The sequence below is a fragment of the Sphaerodactylus townsendi genome, linkage group LG02 (assembly GCF_021028975.2).
Source record: "Sphaerodactylus townsendi isolate TG3544 linkage group LG02, MPM_Stown_v2.3, whole genome shotgun sequence".
Taxonomy (NCBI): Eukaryota; Metazoa; Chordata; class Lepidosauria; order Squamata; family Sphaerodactylidae; genus Sphaerodactylus; species Sphaerodactylus townsendi.
The window spans coordinates 152,770,159-152,786,406 of NC_059426.1; the positions used below are offsets into that span (position 1 = coordinate 152,770,159).

The window sequence follows — 16,248 nt, forward strand, 5'->3', positions numbered from 1 at the left end:
AGCCCTGGTGTCCTGCTTGCGTTGCCTGGAAATCCATGGTAGGGTTGTTGTTTTTGGCTGACTCTGGTTAGGTTCACACATAGGCAGATTCCGCATGGGCCAAAAACAGCGGTGTGAAACGGTGTAAACCCTCTTACACCGTTTTAAACCATTTTACACCGTTTTTACACTGTTTTCACACCACTGTTTTTGGCCCATGCGGAATCCGCCATAATGTTCCTAATTCTCCAGAATTAGCACAAATCAGTCTGCCGTGGTATCTGAAGCAGCAAACTGTTTTCTATTTGTCATCCAAACAAGGATTAAAACCACTTCAGACTCAACAACACTTTAGATATAACAATAAACCAAGACAGTTGTTGCACTAGACAGAAACTGAGTGACTGAGTTTTGGCAAATGAGGGGAAGAGGAAGGGAGAGGCAGTGGAAGCTCAAGACTTGTTCTTCATACACACAGGCTGTGCCTACAAACGCAGCACAATGAGATGGGAATAAGATATCAGACTGTATCCCTCTCCAAAAATGTGATTCTCTCTCCTGAAATCTATTTCTACCCATTCTGTTACCTCTACTGCATTTGTAGGTCAGGCCATGGATGGACATTTGCAAAAAACACCCTATTATTTATTTATTGGACTTCTACCCTGCCTTTTCCCAACCCACAAGGCAGGCTCCTCCCCTTGTCTAGGCTGTTAACTTTGCTTTACTGAAATGAACACGAGTATAAATTTTATTCTGCCCGTAAGGAATGTGCTTAACTGTCCCATCGATATCAAGTCTTTCAAGTACTGATGTTGAGCTGGATTGTACCTTCTAATCTTTTTTTCCCTTTGCCGGTAATCTCTGCCAGCACGAACTCTTCAGAGTTATGTAAAATCACACATACCTTTGCCTGCACATCCATTATTCTGTTCTTTGCCTTCTGCAGAGTTGGATCCTACAGATGCGTTATCCAGACTCTCTTGTTGTTTGGGAAGCTGGAAAGGAGGTGGCGAACCTGCCGTCTCTGCACTTTCCAAATGCCACGGAGGACTCTCTGCGGAAGATTTCAACCGTTCTCTTGTCGCCTCTTTCTTTGGCTTTATAAATTTGGCCAAGGCTTTCGCGCTTATCCAGTGGTTTTTCCTATTGGTGGCAGAAAATTTTCAACGAGAGAGTCAATTCTGCTCTTTGCATTACTTCGCTTACTTTTCTGGATACCCATCATTTAAAAAAACGTGAACTGGCTTTATAGTCCAGAAGTAGGCAAGATAATTAGGGATTTCATACTACAATTGAAGTTAAAGCTATATATCAGATATCGTTCAAATCTTCAGCACAAGATATCTAATGGGGCTATGAGATACTGTATTTAGCCAAAAGGAAAACACTACTAAAAATGTTTTACACCTTTTTAAAATTACTGTATCCTGCCAACGCAGTCTGTCTAGTAAACATCATGATGTGATGTCATGCCATGGATCAATAATGACCGGGTGACTGCACAGGGGACTACCTTTACCTTGTATGGAAATGTAAGATGACCCCCAACTCTCTTATTATTGCTAGCGCACCCAGGATAAAATACACTAGTCTTCTTTTTGATTAAACAGAGATCAATCTCATAATTTAAATGTTTGTTCTGTTTTATCTGGGTTTTTTATTAATCAGGATGCAGCCATTAAAAATGACTGGGATCCCCCATCCTGTGTGTAAAGTTCTACAGGGGAAATGGACTGGGTTCACCAAACATAATTCATTTAGTTATAAGTTAACTCTATCCCTGTCCATTGTACGGCCACACAGAAGTACTAGAATCTGAATTAAAGGCCAATTCTTCAATTACAAATTATAATCAGATGACAATGCAACGAATTCCCCAAATCTTATCCAAAGGAACTTAGACAATTTCTAAACTGTGGGAAACAGAATGAACTGGCAGCTGCTACCTTTCTACTTGCAGATGGATAATACCTGCCTAAAGAGATGACTTCCCTCATAACCCCAGCTCAGTTCAGTACAACTTACTTTTTTGGAGCGGGGTCGTAAAACTTATATTGATCCATGATTTTCTCTTCCAGCTTTTCTTTGTTTCTCCTTAAGGCATTTAGCTTGTCACTATTGAAAACCAAAAAGAGACTGTTGTGAGGAAAACACATTGACATTTCAAGGATCCTATTTGCTGAAAACCAGGTACAATTAAAAACTGAACCATCACAAGATTACAGGAGATGAAAGACTATCCCAGAGGGCCAGTAATTAAAAGATCCTCTCCTGTCACAAGGCAGAAATAATTAATATTATTGATTAAGTTGGAAGAGAAACTATAAAATAATTAATGTACTGATTAAGCGGGAAGAGAAGCTATCAAAAGGAGTTTCCTATGTAGACAAAAGGGATAAATGAGAATTCCAAAGTACTATGTTTTTATATTTTTATTAAATTGTTTTATGTGTTATTTTCATTGCTGTTTTAATGTTGGCTGCTTTGGGAACCCTGTTCAGATGGAAACGCAGCATAAAATGTAATAAATACATAATGCCCTAGGAAAATACAGCTTTGGGTTTGTTTTTTGTTAAGTGGGGAAGAAGTTATCTTAATCCAAAATATCCATTTAAGCAGATTCTAGTCAACATCTGAAAACAAATCACAAATCAATTTAACTTGCCTATGCCTCTAGATCAGTTTATTTACTACTAAAGCAATAATGGGTGGTTAGAGTGTTTGCTAAAAAGGTGCATAATTATGCAGACTGAATTATGCAGACTGAACTCTGGAAAGTGACCCAAAATGTCTAGTGCACTGTTCAGATTAGTAACTTCCTTATCACAATAGTTATGCAGAAAGACATACCCTCAGTCCTTTAGATCCCAAATTGGTTGAGGATTTGTCTGATCTTTACTGTGATGCTATGTATGAAAATTTACAGTGCTATACTAAGAAGAGTTATATCCTTCTATTCCCATTTACTTAGTGTAATGTCTCTTAGTTGCAGCAAACACAGCAATCCTCAGACATGCTCACAGGATAGTAGTATAGTTTAATAGAGAGAAACCTGGAGACACGAAGTCTCTGAACAGACAAGAGAACACCAACTACAAGAGAGCAACAACTGCTCATGATAAACCACCAGGCTTAATAAACATCAGGTGCGCTAGGGGAACAATCCTACTTAAAGGAACATACATCATACTTAGACTTTGTTTAGGTGGCACTTACAGATATATGATTCTTACATAGGACGGCACCTTCCATAGGCCATCTATGGTGGCCATAACAAGGACAGGAATTAGAAAACAAATGAGTGGAGCTGCACTTGTGGGAATGGAACTTTCACATACAGCCCTCCTTCTGCAATCTCCCTCACACCCCAAAGTGCAGCCACCGGGGGGTGGGGGGGGGCGGGGGCAGTGCAGTCAGTGGGCAGAGAGTAATCAAAAAAGAAGCTTCAGATAAAGAAAAAAATACACATGGCTTAAACAAGGCACAATGACCTGACAGTGATTTGTCAAGTACACAAGAGCTGGACTGTCCTTCATGTGGGTTTTGAATTGTTTCCACTCTCATCAAAACTTGCATTCATTCAACCCCCTGGTGATGGACTGCATGTATAAAAGCAGGAATCCTCACAAATACTAGCCATGTTCAAGCTGTAAAAGTCATCAGATGCAATTATTCCATGAAGCTGACTTGTTGGAAGGGGGGGGGATACAACTCAGAAAAATACATTTTTAAAAAGCGTCATTGGCTTCTAAGCCTCCCTAATCTGACTCAGAATTTTCCTCCTTTCACCATGTTTCAATATTGACCTATCTGATAATAAGACAAATGAAAAAAAATGCAGCGAGGCTCTTACATATATTGCTTCTGCTCCTCATGATACTGTTCCTTGTTCTCCAAGTTCTGCTCCAACAACATTTGGTTCTGCTGACTCAGCATCTGGATCTGACTCAAGAGATGATGATTCTCTTCTTCCAAGTTTCCTTTCAGTCGAGCAAGCAGCTACACAACAGACACATAGATTAGTCTCCTTCCTTTGCATTTGCTAAAACAATAGCTGGAATCACAGGTTTTCTGCTTGCAGAAGGCATTTCCAGCACCAGAAGGGATTTCCCATCAATCCTCCTTCCAGCTGCGTGGCCAATGAAACTCTGCACTGAACCTGAGAGGAGTGATGGTCTCCAGTGGGAGATTGGGAATCAGCAAAAATCTTCCCCATATAGAAACAAAAACTTAAACTAGAGCCATGGTGGCGAACCTTTGGCACTCCAGTTGTTATGGACTACAATTCCCATCAGCCCCTGCCAGCATGGCCAATTAGCCATTCTGGCAGGGGCTGATGGGAATTGTAGTCCATAACATCTGGAGTGCCAAAGGTTCGCCACCACTGAACTAGAGGCTAACCCAGGGATCCTCAGGGTGGAGCCTGTGGCCATCATGGAGCCTGCAGGTACCTTTCCTAACACTTGCCGAGCGTTTTCAGGGAGTTGATGGGGCTCTTGCCCACTACAGTTTCTCATTGGCCATTGGAGATCTGATTGAATGTGGTTAAAATAACATTAAATCAGTAGCAGGTGCTGCCACAGTGTTTGTTTTATTCTCTCTCTCACTCCTGCTTCCCAGTGTATTTTTAAAATGAACCCCCCCCCCGAACTTGGATGTCCTACAGTATGTGTGTGTTTCTCCCTCCTGTGGTAACCATTCTGTGGCTGTGCTACCATCCTGCACCAGAATTCATAAGGATATAAGTCAATAAAAGGTACTAAACTAGAAGGTACCAAGACAGGGACCATTCTCTAATGTCTAGCTCAGTTGACAGATACAGCTATATTGATCCACGGAACTACTATAACCTTTTCCATCCTGATTCTGTTGAGAAGTCTGCCCAATAGGGGTACTTGAGAGAAAGCATAAAGGAGGCCCATAGCCACTTTGCCAGGAGGGCATCCGTTCCTTCTGCTCTCTTGTCCTCAAATCTTGGTAGGAAACGTGACACTTGATTGGTTTTGCTGGAAACAAATAAATCCATCATTGGAAGGCAAAATTTGTCTACTATCTCTCTAAATACTGATTTGTTTAGCATCCATTCCTCATGGTGTTTTGGGGTTCAACTGAACCAGTCTACCTGGATGTTGTCCACTCCCCAATGCATTGACCATTCAGGTCCAGGAGGTGGCCCTCTACTCACTGAAACAGTTTCTTGGCTTCCATGTATAAGGTTAGAGGTTTTGTTCCCCCTTGCCTGTTCACATGGGCTTTTGCTGTGGTGCTGACTGTTTTGATTAGTATGGATTCACTTCAAATCACGCTTCCAAAAACTAGGAGAACTTTCCTGATTGCCCTCAATTCCAGTTAGTTTATGCTGTGTAGTTTTTCTTGACTGGACCATAGCCCAGAGTCAAGAGTGCCAGGAAGTGAGTTCCTCAGCCCTGCTTGCTAGCATCTGTTGTGATCACTAATGGTTGTGACCAGATGAACAAAACTCCCTACTTTAGGTTGTGCAGTTGTGTCCACCTAAGCAGTCATCTTCTCAAACTGAGAGGCAAGGGAATCTTTTCTTGCTTTCTCTGACTTATCATTTTTGATAGGGGAGTAATGTCCACTGAAGGGATCGTGCGTGGAACTTGCTTCAGGGGACTGTCTTTATAGTGGAGATGAATAATCCCAAAATCTATGAGAGTTTCACTATGTTTGCTGTTTGAGATCCACATAGTTTCTCTACTGTCTATGATATTCTTGTTTGTTTTTCCAGGACAAGAAAGGTTTTTTCCTGGACAATGTTGATGGTTGTTGTCAGGTGAATTAGGATCCTTGTGGGAGTTAACTGTTTTTTTCTGATAGTTGATGAGGAGACCATGTAAGGTGAGTATGTGAATGGTGATTTGAGTGCCCTTAGTCAACTGATGCTTTGATGGAGGTCTGGATAGTATATCATCCGGGTAAAGAAATAAGTGAATTCCTTTCCGTCATAGGACAGTTATCAGTTACTAGGATTTTGTGAACACTCTTGGTAAAGAAGAAAAGCCAAAGAGTAGGGCCTTCTATTGGAAGTGGTGCTGTGCCAAGAAAAAACATTGGTATTTTCTCAAGGAGTGGTGAATTAGCACATGAAGGTATGCCTCCTTCAGGTCTAAGAAGGCCATCCAATTTTGTCTCTGGATTGTTTGAAGGATGGTTCTTAATGATCCCATTTGGAATTTTCTTTTCTTTACTGATCTGTTTAGTCTCTAGATTTAATATCACTCTCCACCCCACCCCATCCCGACCTTTTGGGTCCACTGCTCCAATTTTCAAGAGGTGATTTACCTCTTCCCATAGGGTTTTTGCTTGATGTTCTGTTTTTGGAACTGGAGAGTTCTGAAACAGCTATGATGGACAGCATTTGAATTCTAGTTTGTAGCAATTTTGAATTATTTATAATATCCACTGGTCTGAGATTGAGAGTGATTAGCTGTGGCCAAAGGACGAGTCTGCCCCATATTGAGCAGTCAGGTGGATGCTTCCTGGGCAGGTGTGTTTCTGTCTTCCCTATTCTGTTGGTATTGTTTTCCTGATGCTCGTGCTCTATAACTCGATGTTCTGTCATATCTGAAGTTCTTGTGATCTCTGCCTTGTTGAGACCTGTAGGAGCTAAAGGAAGAGAATTGCCTGGTTTTGTATTCTTTTTCTTTAGGTTTGGGTACTGAAGATGATGGCATGGCCTTCTTTTCGTCCTTGGTCCCAATCAGAACTTTTTGAGGCTGGCATTGCTGAACATTAGTGGTCCTGCAAACTTTTCTGTGGAAAGATCTGACATCTTGAGAGGATATACATTCCAGGGTTTTTAAAATCCAGAGTATGAGTATATTCGCCTGTGATCTGGTGATGAACTGAATTTCATCCTGGGATGCATCAGCTGTGAACTAAGCTGCTCTTTTGATTTTTACTAAAGATCTTTTAAACATCAGAGGGTCTATGCCTGGTTCTTGCAGCATGTTATCTGCCCATATTATTATTGCTCTAGTAAAGTTAGATAACACTGCTGATGCTGTAATAGCCAGTGATGAGGCTTCATGAGGTCTCTAGGGAGTGGTTTCATTTTTCTTGTCAAATTAGTCTTTGAGGGCATTGACTCCGGCTTTGGAGAGTACTGCACCTGAATGTAATGCCACTACTGGAATTTCCACTAGGGGGATCTGTAGATCTTCCATAGCTTCAGATGGCAGAGTTTAGAACATTTTCGTTATTCTCCTTGCTGTGACATTGCGGCCAGAGTTTGCCCATTCAGATTTTATTACTTTTTCAGATATTTCCAGAAAAGGGCATTCCTGCGTGGGTTTTGAAGAAATTCTGAAGCCCCGCAAGTCCAATATGGTGGACTTGTTTGCAGGCTGATCAGTTTGGTAATAAAGAGTTGCCACTACTTTCTGTGGTAAATCTGAAGAAATGGACAAGCTGAAACATCCTGGCATCACTCTTTTTTGACTCATCCGATCATTCCCCCTCATTTAACCCAATCAGGGTCTAACAATGATTTACAGGATGGGGATTCTTCAAAGGTCTTTTCTGATCTTTTTGAAAATGGCACCTGTTGTTCTCATACCCCTTCTGGTCTGGGAGTTTCGATGATGCATCCTCACTCAATGCCTCCTTCTCCTGTTAATAGCTGTAAACTGATAAGGTTCTGTGTGTCCTTCTGCCCCTGAACGGCTTGGGGACATCGTCCTTCTCCTTTGCAGGGGAGTGAAACAGCCTCTTTGATCCCAGTGAACTGCTGCTGACCGATCAACCCCCTGCACAGTTGGAATTATCTTTGGGGGGAAGTTTGATTGAGATCTGCATTTCCATGAAGAGGTTGGAAACATGGGTAGGCCATTGCCAGCCAGCCAGCCCAGGAACTGCCACTGTTGGCTACCCACTCCGCTTGGGAGAAAATGGTGGGAAGAAGAGAGGCAAGCACCACATTTGTCAAGGAACTTGGTCGGGGAGACTTATCCTTTTTCTTTTTGCTCTGCTGAGAAGTACCGAGCAGTTTTGATTGAGTTTGTTCACTTCTATTGGAGATCTGCTGTGGAGCGAGCTTGCCAAGCACCTGATTGCAGCAGCAGAGCTATCAAAACTAGAAGGGTCAATCCCCTGGCATCCAAAAAAGCTTGGAAAAAAGGTACATAACCCTGCCTGTAGAGAAAGGTGTGTGTCTTAACCAGTTTGGATGATGGAGCCCCACTGCAATAGAAAAAGAGGTTCAACTTCCTTAGAATGTAATGGCAAACCCATCTGGACACACGGTTCTGCTTGGGCCCTGGTGCTTAATTATTTATTTTACTGAATTGTGTCCCTCGTGTTTATGGAGGAGCAGAAATCTCCAGCCTTCATTTACTCCTTTTATTTGCATCAGTCATAGACTGGATACACCTTTGTGCAATCTACATGAAACATCAGATGAGATTTTGCTTCTCCCCTCTGGCAGGCATTCAGCCTGGTGTGGCCAAAGGCACAGGACATTGGGCAAGAGCCAAAAGGATCACGGCCCTTGGCCTGCAGCATATGACCTTGAGAAAGCAGATACAGGCCTAGACCGGGAGCCAGAATAGTTGCTGTATATATAAATTTTTATTTGTCTTACCTTTTTATGATTTTAAGCTGGTTTGAGTCCATAACAGCAAGAAAAATAAGATATAAATCCTAAATAAACTCACGGATCTCACCTCACAATGGTTGTCCAGTTTGGTCAAGGAGATGTCCATGGTCTGGTGTTGTTCTTTCAACTCATCATAGCGAGCTTGCCAGCGGTTCAGTTCTAGCTGGGAATTATTCAAGGAAGTTTTCAACTCCTTAGTATGGAGATGAAGCCCTTCATACTCTGCCTTGAGTTGGCTGTGTAAGAAATTCACCCTAAATGAGGGAAGACAAAAGTGGTTGATGTTACACTCCTTGGGAAACATCAGTAATCAAATACCAGATTTCAGTGTGAGCCAGTTTTAATGGTAGAAGACCCATGGGTTGTGTGAATAAGTAACATCATGCCACACTATATACAAGGGTTTCCCATTTTCAGATAAAAATGCCTGTAAAATACATTTCCTTTAATAATATTGCTTTGTATTTATGATCACTGAGGAAGGCCAAACAGGTCACAATGTACATGGTCCTATACTGGTCATTTATAATTTTTGTATCATCAACAGGGTCTGAGATCTGTGCAACAGTTTATACTAGTTTTTAAATTTGAGGCTGTATTCCAGGCCCTGTGTTTTTAAACAAACTGTTTTGTATATATCATATATACAGTGGAAAAAACAACAGGATTTTGAGCTGGTATTAGCAAAGGTATTCAAAGGTACGGCCTTTTCCCTATTAAAATAGTCCTGATTTAGATTTATTAATATTAAAATATTTGAGAGGGATTACAGCACACAAAATTTCTGGCAGAAAACTGCTGCTCTAGTTTTTGTTAACTACTTTGAGTCTTTTTATATCGGCATGTATTTTCTATTATTCTCCAGTCTTTTAGAATCTAATGTTCTGCGACTGATTTATATGTTTCTACCTATGACTGACCCCCAATCCCTCTCCAACCTGGTTAAAAAATGCCATCCCAAGTTGTATGAGGAGAAATGTTAAATTTTCCATCCATGCTGTTGATATGCCTAATTAAAACTTTACGGTTCAACCTTATTCTACACTCAATAATAATAATTAAAAACCCCCAGAGACAAACAGAAATTTCAATCACACTGGAAGAAACAGCAGGGAGTATCTAAGAAGAAGAGTTGGATTTATATCCCATCCTTTCTCTCCTGTAAGGAGACTCAAAGGGGCTTACAATCTCCTTTCCCTTCCTCCCTCACAACAAACACCTGTGAGGCAGGTGGGGCTGAACTGTGCCTAGCCCAAGGTCACCCAGCTGGCATGTGTTGAGTGCACAAGGTAAACTAGTTCACCAGATAAGCTCAAGTGGCAGAGGGGGGAGTCAGATTAGTTCTCCAGATTAGAGCACACCTGCTGTTAACCACTACACCATGCTGGCTCTCAGGAACAGACAGTGGGAGAGTGCTATGCAGAAGGCCCCAGCATCGCCTATTAAAAGATCTGTCAAAAGGTGATGTGAAAGACCCTGAAGAACTAGCTAGTCTAAACTAGCTAGTCTAAACAGACAATACCGATCTTGATGGACTAAGGGTGTGATTCAGAGTAAGGCAGCTTCATGTGTTCACCCAAATGATTAGGTGGGATCCAGTCAGTACAAGGCCATGTGAGACAGCTGAAAGTGAAGGACCTGTAAGGATGGATCCCAGACTAGCATAATGCATTGGCCAAGTTCTGAAGGAGATGGGCTTTACTTGTACATCATGAACAAATGAAGTTGCTTTCTACTGAGTGAGACCATTAATCTGTCAAGGTCACTGGCTTTCCAGGGTCTCAGGTCAAGACCTATCACCTCCCCAACTAGCTGATCATTTCAACTGGAGACTGAATGGGTCCATATGCAAAGAACCACAGCTTTGACCCCACATGAAAATCCTAAGATGTCCGGCCACCTAGGCAGAATTTTCTACATGTTATTGACAAGACACATTATCAAATGTGCTCTAATGTGTACCGCCCCACTCCAAAAATGGTTTTGTCCCTTTCCCAAGGACAATTACCTTTCCAGCTCCTCTCTTAGCTTCTGGTTCTCTGCAGCTGCCACTGTGCTTGAATTCTTCTCTTGCTGTAGAGCCTCCTTTTCTGATTTCAACACAACTTCCAGCTCTTCCAATTCAGCTTTGTATTGCATCAAACTATTGTACCTAGAGGAAAGGAGTCAGAACGATTCCTGCTTCATAAAAACAAGCATCACAAAATAAAATTGCTATTCCTGGTTTATTAGCTTTTTTCTTTATTTACATATATGAAGGCGAAGCATTTGTAAGGGAGGGAAGGCAGCATGTATAGCTCGATCTGATCAGATGTCGGAAGCTAAACAAGGAAGGGAGACCTCCGAGGAAGACTGCAGAGGAGGGCAATGGCAAATGATCTCTTCCTTAATCACTTCCATTGAAAGACCTTTGCTGTGGTGACTTGATGGCACTTTACACACACACACATGCATTTTTCTCACACACACAGACACAGACACACAGACACACACTTATCTGCAGAGAAAGAAGCAACAGAAAGAGGAAAGACAGAACCTGACTAGGTTATGGATCTTGAACTTCATCTCAGGGCCTATGTCAGGAATTGGCAACAGCGGGCCCTAGGGGCATGGCAAAGTTAACTCCAGTGCAGACTGCTCCCTCTCTGGCAGCAGAGGCATTAGGGCCACTGGAAGGATACAGCCTGCCGTCCCTTCTTCCATATTTGGAATGCCCTGAATGCGGAGATGGGAGGCCCTGCTCCTTGCTCTTCTGCTAGTTACTGACAGGGCAGATGGCAGTAACTGCTTCATTCTTCACTAACCTCTGAATGAGTATTGGCTGCTAGGAGCAGCAACCGGAACCACCAATCAGAGGGAGGGAGCAGGCACATGAATGGGGGTGCGGCACATGAATGGGGGCGCGACATTTACTTAGGCAGCAGAAGTAGGATATGTTTACGAGTCGAAGCAACCAGTTGCTTGCACCTCCTGTTTCTCTGTGCATCACAACCCTGCCATGGGGCGGACCCAGTGGTCAGCATCTTGCAAAGAGCCCACCAACCCCACCCAAGACTAGCTCTGCCGCAGCTCAAAGTCAAAGAGACAAGAAGGGGAAGCTTTTCACAGCATGGAGGTATCATCACAGCAAGATACTATTAAGAGGCACAAGGCCATTAACCAAGATGGGAATCCTAAACCCAAGCAGTCTGTTTAAGAACGTAAGAAAAGCCATGTCCATCAAGCTCAACAGTTCACACAGTGGCCTCACAAGTTCACACAGTGGCCAGCCAGGTGCCTCTAGGAAGCCAAAAAACCAGGTGACTGCACCAGTATTATCTTGCCTGTGTTCCACAGCACCTAATATACCGTATATACTCGTGTATAAGTTGACCCGCATATAAGTCGAGGCACCTAATTTGACCACAAAAAACTGGGAAAACTTATTGACTTGTATATAAGTCGAGGGTGGGAAATGCAGCAGCTACTGGTAAATTTCAAAAATAAAAATAGATACCAATAAAATTACATTAATTGAGGCATCGGTAGGTTAAATGTTTTTGAATATTTATTTCAAAGAAAAACAGTAAACTAGCTCTGTAAGTGGAAAAGAGGGTTAACAAAAACAATATGGTCTCAACCAATAACTTTAAAAGTACAAAACCTTGAAAGCTCAACCAGCAACCAGCTTAAGCTAAAACACAAGAGTTAAAATCCCTTAAAACTGGATTTTTTAATGTGTTAGCAGTACCAACATTTCAGGAGTATCTTTTAGGAGACCCTCTGAGTGAATTACCACTCAGAGTTTAATTGAAGTTTGGTTTCAGGGGAGTCCAAAGTTATGGACCCTCAAAATGTAGCCCCATCTACTATTAGCTCCCATTGGAAACAATGGGGGATGGGGCACCCCCTTTGGGGGTCCATAACTTTGGACCCCCTAAACCAAACATCATCAAACCTTGTTGGGATCAGCAAGAGATTATCTTGATGATGCCACCCAGGTTTGGTAAAGTTTAGTTCAAGGGGTCCAATGTGATGGACCCTCAAAATGTAGCCCCATCTACTATTAGCTCCCATTGGAAACAATGGGGGATGGGGGAACCAAATTTTCCCAAACTTGGGTGGTATCATCAGGAGAGTCTCTTGAAAAATCCCTGAAATTTTGGTGCCACTAGCCTAAAAACTGCACCCCCTGGCAGCCGACAAAGTAAAAATCCTAAAATATTTTTTAAAATACACCTGACTTGCGTGTAAGTTGAGGGGGGCTTTTTCAGCACAAAAAATGTGCTGAAAAATTCGACTTATATGCAAGTATATACGGTAATTGGCAGGCTTCTCTAACACTGGAGAGAATAGGTAAGCTCCCATGATTAATATTCATTTTGACTAGCAGCCATGGATAGCTCTATCCTCCATGAACATGGCCACCCCCCTTCTTAAAGCCTTCCAATTTGGTGGCCATCACCACATTCTGGGGAAGGGAGTTCCACAATTTAACAATACGTTGTATAAAGAAATGTTTCTTTTTGTCAGTTTCCTTCCCTTACAAGGCCCCTACCGTTCAGCTAGGTCTTTGTGCTCCAGGTCAAGGTTTTTGTGGAGAGTTTTGAGGCTGCTGTGCTGGTTGATCAGCATTTCATACTCTGTTGACTGTCGATCATGAAGTGAAGCCAGGTGCTCGTGGTCCTGTAGCAGAGACTCATACCCCATTTTGAGTTGCTCTTTCTGCTTCAGCAAGCTGTCGTATTCATTCTCCTTGGCCAACTGCTGGTTTTGGAGTAGAGTATTCTGGGCCATCAAGGAGGAACTCTGGGAATTTAGTGTTGAGTTCTCTACCTACATTTTATCAAGGCAACAGAAAACAGTGTAAGCACACAACTGTATTCTTGGAGAGGCTAAAAAGTTAAGCCATGGTGTCTCCTGGAAGTTACTGCAGAGTGGTGTCAAAGATTTCACAGTTTGGGATCAATATGCCCACTGGTGAAAGGTTGATAGTTAATTCTGTGTTTCTGTTTCATATGAGTTACTCCCCCCAAAAATTAACTGAAGTCAGTTAAGCAGCCTACACAGAATGATGAAGAGGCCTTCACACATTGGCCTGAAATGTGTGTTCTCCCTGCCCCGCCCCCCCTTGCTGTTTCAGATCCAAATCTCCAGAGTCCTGCAGAACTCAAAAACTTGCACAATGTCCTCTGTTATTTCAGTTGGCTCTAACAAAAAGGCATTACACGCTTTTGAATATCAATTATTGGTACCTATTAGTGTAGTGGTTAACAGCAGCAGACTCTGATCTGGAGGAATGGGTTTGTTTCTCCACTCCTTCACATGAAGCTTGCTGGGTGACCTTGAGACAGTCACTGTTTTCTCAGAACTCCCTCAGCTCATGTGAAGGCAGGCAATGGCAAACCACCTTTGAATATGTCTTGCCTTGAAAACTCTTATGGTGTCGCCTGTGTCTTGATGCCACTTTGCACACACATACACACTTCTACAAAAACTAAAACAGCCAGCACACTTAGGCTGTTCGAAAGATTTCAGTCTGTGTTTGTACATGTGAAAAATAATCTCACCTAGAACATTTAAGAACTAAGACATACGCTTAGTTTTACAGCAAATGGAAATAATTTTCCCTTGAACTTCGGCCCTTTTACTGCACAATTGTCCACTGTGGCACTGTTTCGTTGTGCCAACTAATTTAAAACCAAAACGTGCCTCACTGGTACCGCTGAGAGAAGGCTTGCAGACTCACTTTCATTCTCTCTGACAAAATGCGGTTGAATAAAGTTCACTAGTTAAAAGGGAACATAAGTCTTTCCTTATCCAAAGGCTCTGCTGCAAATGAGCCATTGAGAAAAAACCTTTAAAGCTCTAAAGCTGTCACAGTTCAAAAAAGATCTAACACTCATGATGAAAACCAGCTTAAATAACAACACTGTGGAGGAGTAACTACTATTTGGCACAGTACTTAAAAATGCAGATTGTTTACTGTTTGCTTTGTTCTTGCACAATGCTGACTTTCTTCCTCTTCCATTTTAATCCCACTCTTGCTTTTTCAAGGAGCTCAAGCAGATAAAGGCAATTCTCCCTCTTCCATTTTATTTTCATAATCAGCCTAGGAATATAGTTTAAAGAGGGAGAGAGATGGGGCCCAATTCACCCAGTGAGCTTTATGAAGAAACAGAATGCGAAGTTAACCAGCTCTAGTCCAACTCTCTAACCATTATGCCACGCTGGCTCTCAAAATTAACACAAATGGATAGTTATAACATAAAAACAGTACTATTTTATCTATTTCACCACATTTCTGAGACAAGAACATAAGAAAGAATCTGCTGGATCAGACCAGAGTCCATCTAGTCCAGCACTCTGCTGTTTGCAGTGGCCCACCAGGTGCCTTTGGGTTGTTGGATGCTCTTGTTTCTTTGCAACAGAGGAAAGGGCTACTGATACAGAAGATTGTTTCTACCCCACATCAACCAGTTTACTACGCTCCAAGTTTCTCACCCTATCCACCACTTTGGTAGTAACAGGTTTTTAAACGTTTATCTCCACTTCACTCTGCGAAATGGGACCATATTTTCAGCCTCGGCATTTTCACACCTCAGAATTCAGATCGTCGGCAGAGATCAAGATGGATCGGAACCCATGAGATTTGCAACTGCAAAATGTCCCTCTTAATTGTTAATTGCACCAAACCCAGAACAGACCTTTTTTATGGTAACAGTTTCTCAAATCTAAGGATCATATTTATTTTCAAACAAATTAACACCTGAAACAAAAAAGACCAAAACTATATAAGGGGCACTTCCTCCATTGTTCTCTAAAATAAGCTGGCTAGAAACATTTCCAGCAGAAAGTTCCTAGAAACTTTGCTGACCTGGAGTTTGGCTGTCTGTGTTTGCATAGCAGTGTTGTGCTCTTGAAGAAAGATGTTTTGTTTCTGTAGTGTCAGGATCTGATTGCTGAAGGAGGTATTCTGGGTTTCTGAATGTCTTAATTGTTCCTTGAGAAGTTGCTTCTCTGTGTGCAAGGCTGCATTCTGGGAAAAACAGATTTTTTTTTAAAAGGAAGCAAGAGAAATAATGAGCAAAGAATTCTGAGATCAACTGTGATGTGTTGGGGGACAGAATACACCTGCCTTTATTATTTCAAATGCAGCTACTTTGTAAGCCCCTTTTAATTTACCGGCCTCGTACTGGGCAATGGTGTGTCACACATGGAAGAAGAAACTAATAATGGCTACAAGGGCTCCTTTTAGACCTATATACTGTATCAGTAACATAAAAGGACTGGCATTGTGGCTTGAGCTCCTTTTCCAATACCATTGATATTCAAGTTGCATTCTGGAATTCCCTGGGAATCTATCAGAAATTCTGCAGGTAAGAAGAGAAAGAATTAAGACCATTTTCTTGGAAGATAGCACGATCACTGCTATCAGACTTCCCTTCCAGTGTCTAAACAAAAGGAGGAGTGAGCTATACACTCTACAGCTGTGGTCTTCAAACTTTCCAGACCCACCTTCTACTTCTAGGCAACAACATGAGCTGCAAATACACCATAAATAGTCTGAAGACTGGAAGGAGATGATGCAAAGATATTACTTTATTGGTACAGAGGACTATTTTGTGCTGCAAACATACATGGAATACTGGATGACCAATCACGGCGGG

General features: G+C 42.0%; 1 protein-coding gene across 2 annotated transcripts in view; it reads right to left on the reverse strand.

Moving 5' to 3' along the window:
• CCDC88C (coiled-coil domain containing 88C) overlaps positions 1 to 16,248 on the reverse strand; it is a 153,825-nt gene that overhangs the window by 12,654 nt on the left and 124,923 nt on the right. For both annotated transcript variants that reach the window (XM_048485200.1, XM_048485201.1), the window contains 7 exons: positions 15,456 to 15,617; positions 13,137 to 13,414; positions 10,608 to 10,751; positions 8,667 to 8,853; positions 3,836 to 3,981; positions 2,008 to 2,097; positions 887 to 1,125 (listed from right to left, as the gene is read on the reverse strand). In XM_048485200.1, coding sequence (XP_048341157.1) covers positions 887 to 1,125; positions 2,008 to 2,097; positions 3,836 to 3,981; positions 8,667 to 8,853; positions 10,608 to 10,751; positions 13,137 to 13,414; positions 15,456 to 15,617 — 1,246 coding nt within the window. The remainder of the gene's footprint in view (positions 1 to 886; positions 1,126 to 2,007; positions 2,098 to 3,835; positions 3,982 to 8,666; positions 8,854 to 10,607; positions 10,752 to 13,136; positions 13,415 to 15,455; positions 15,618 to 16,248) is intronic.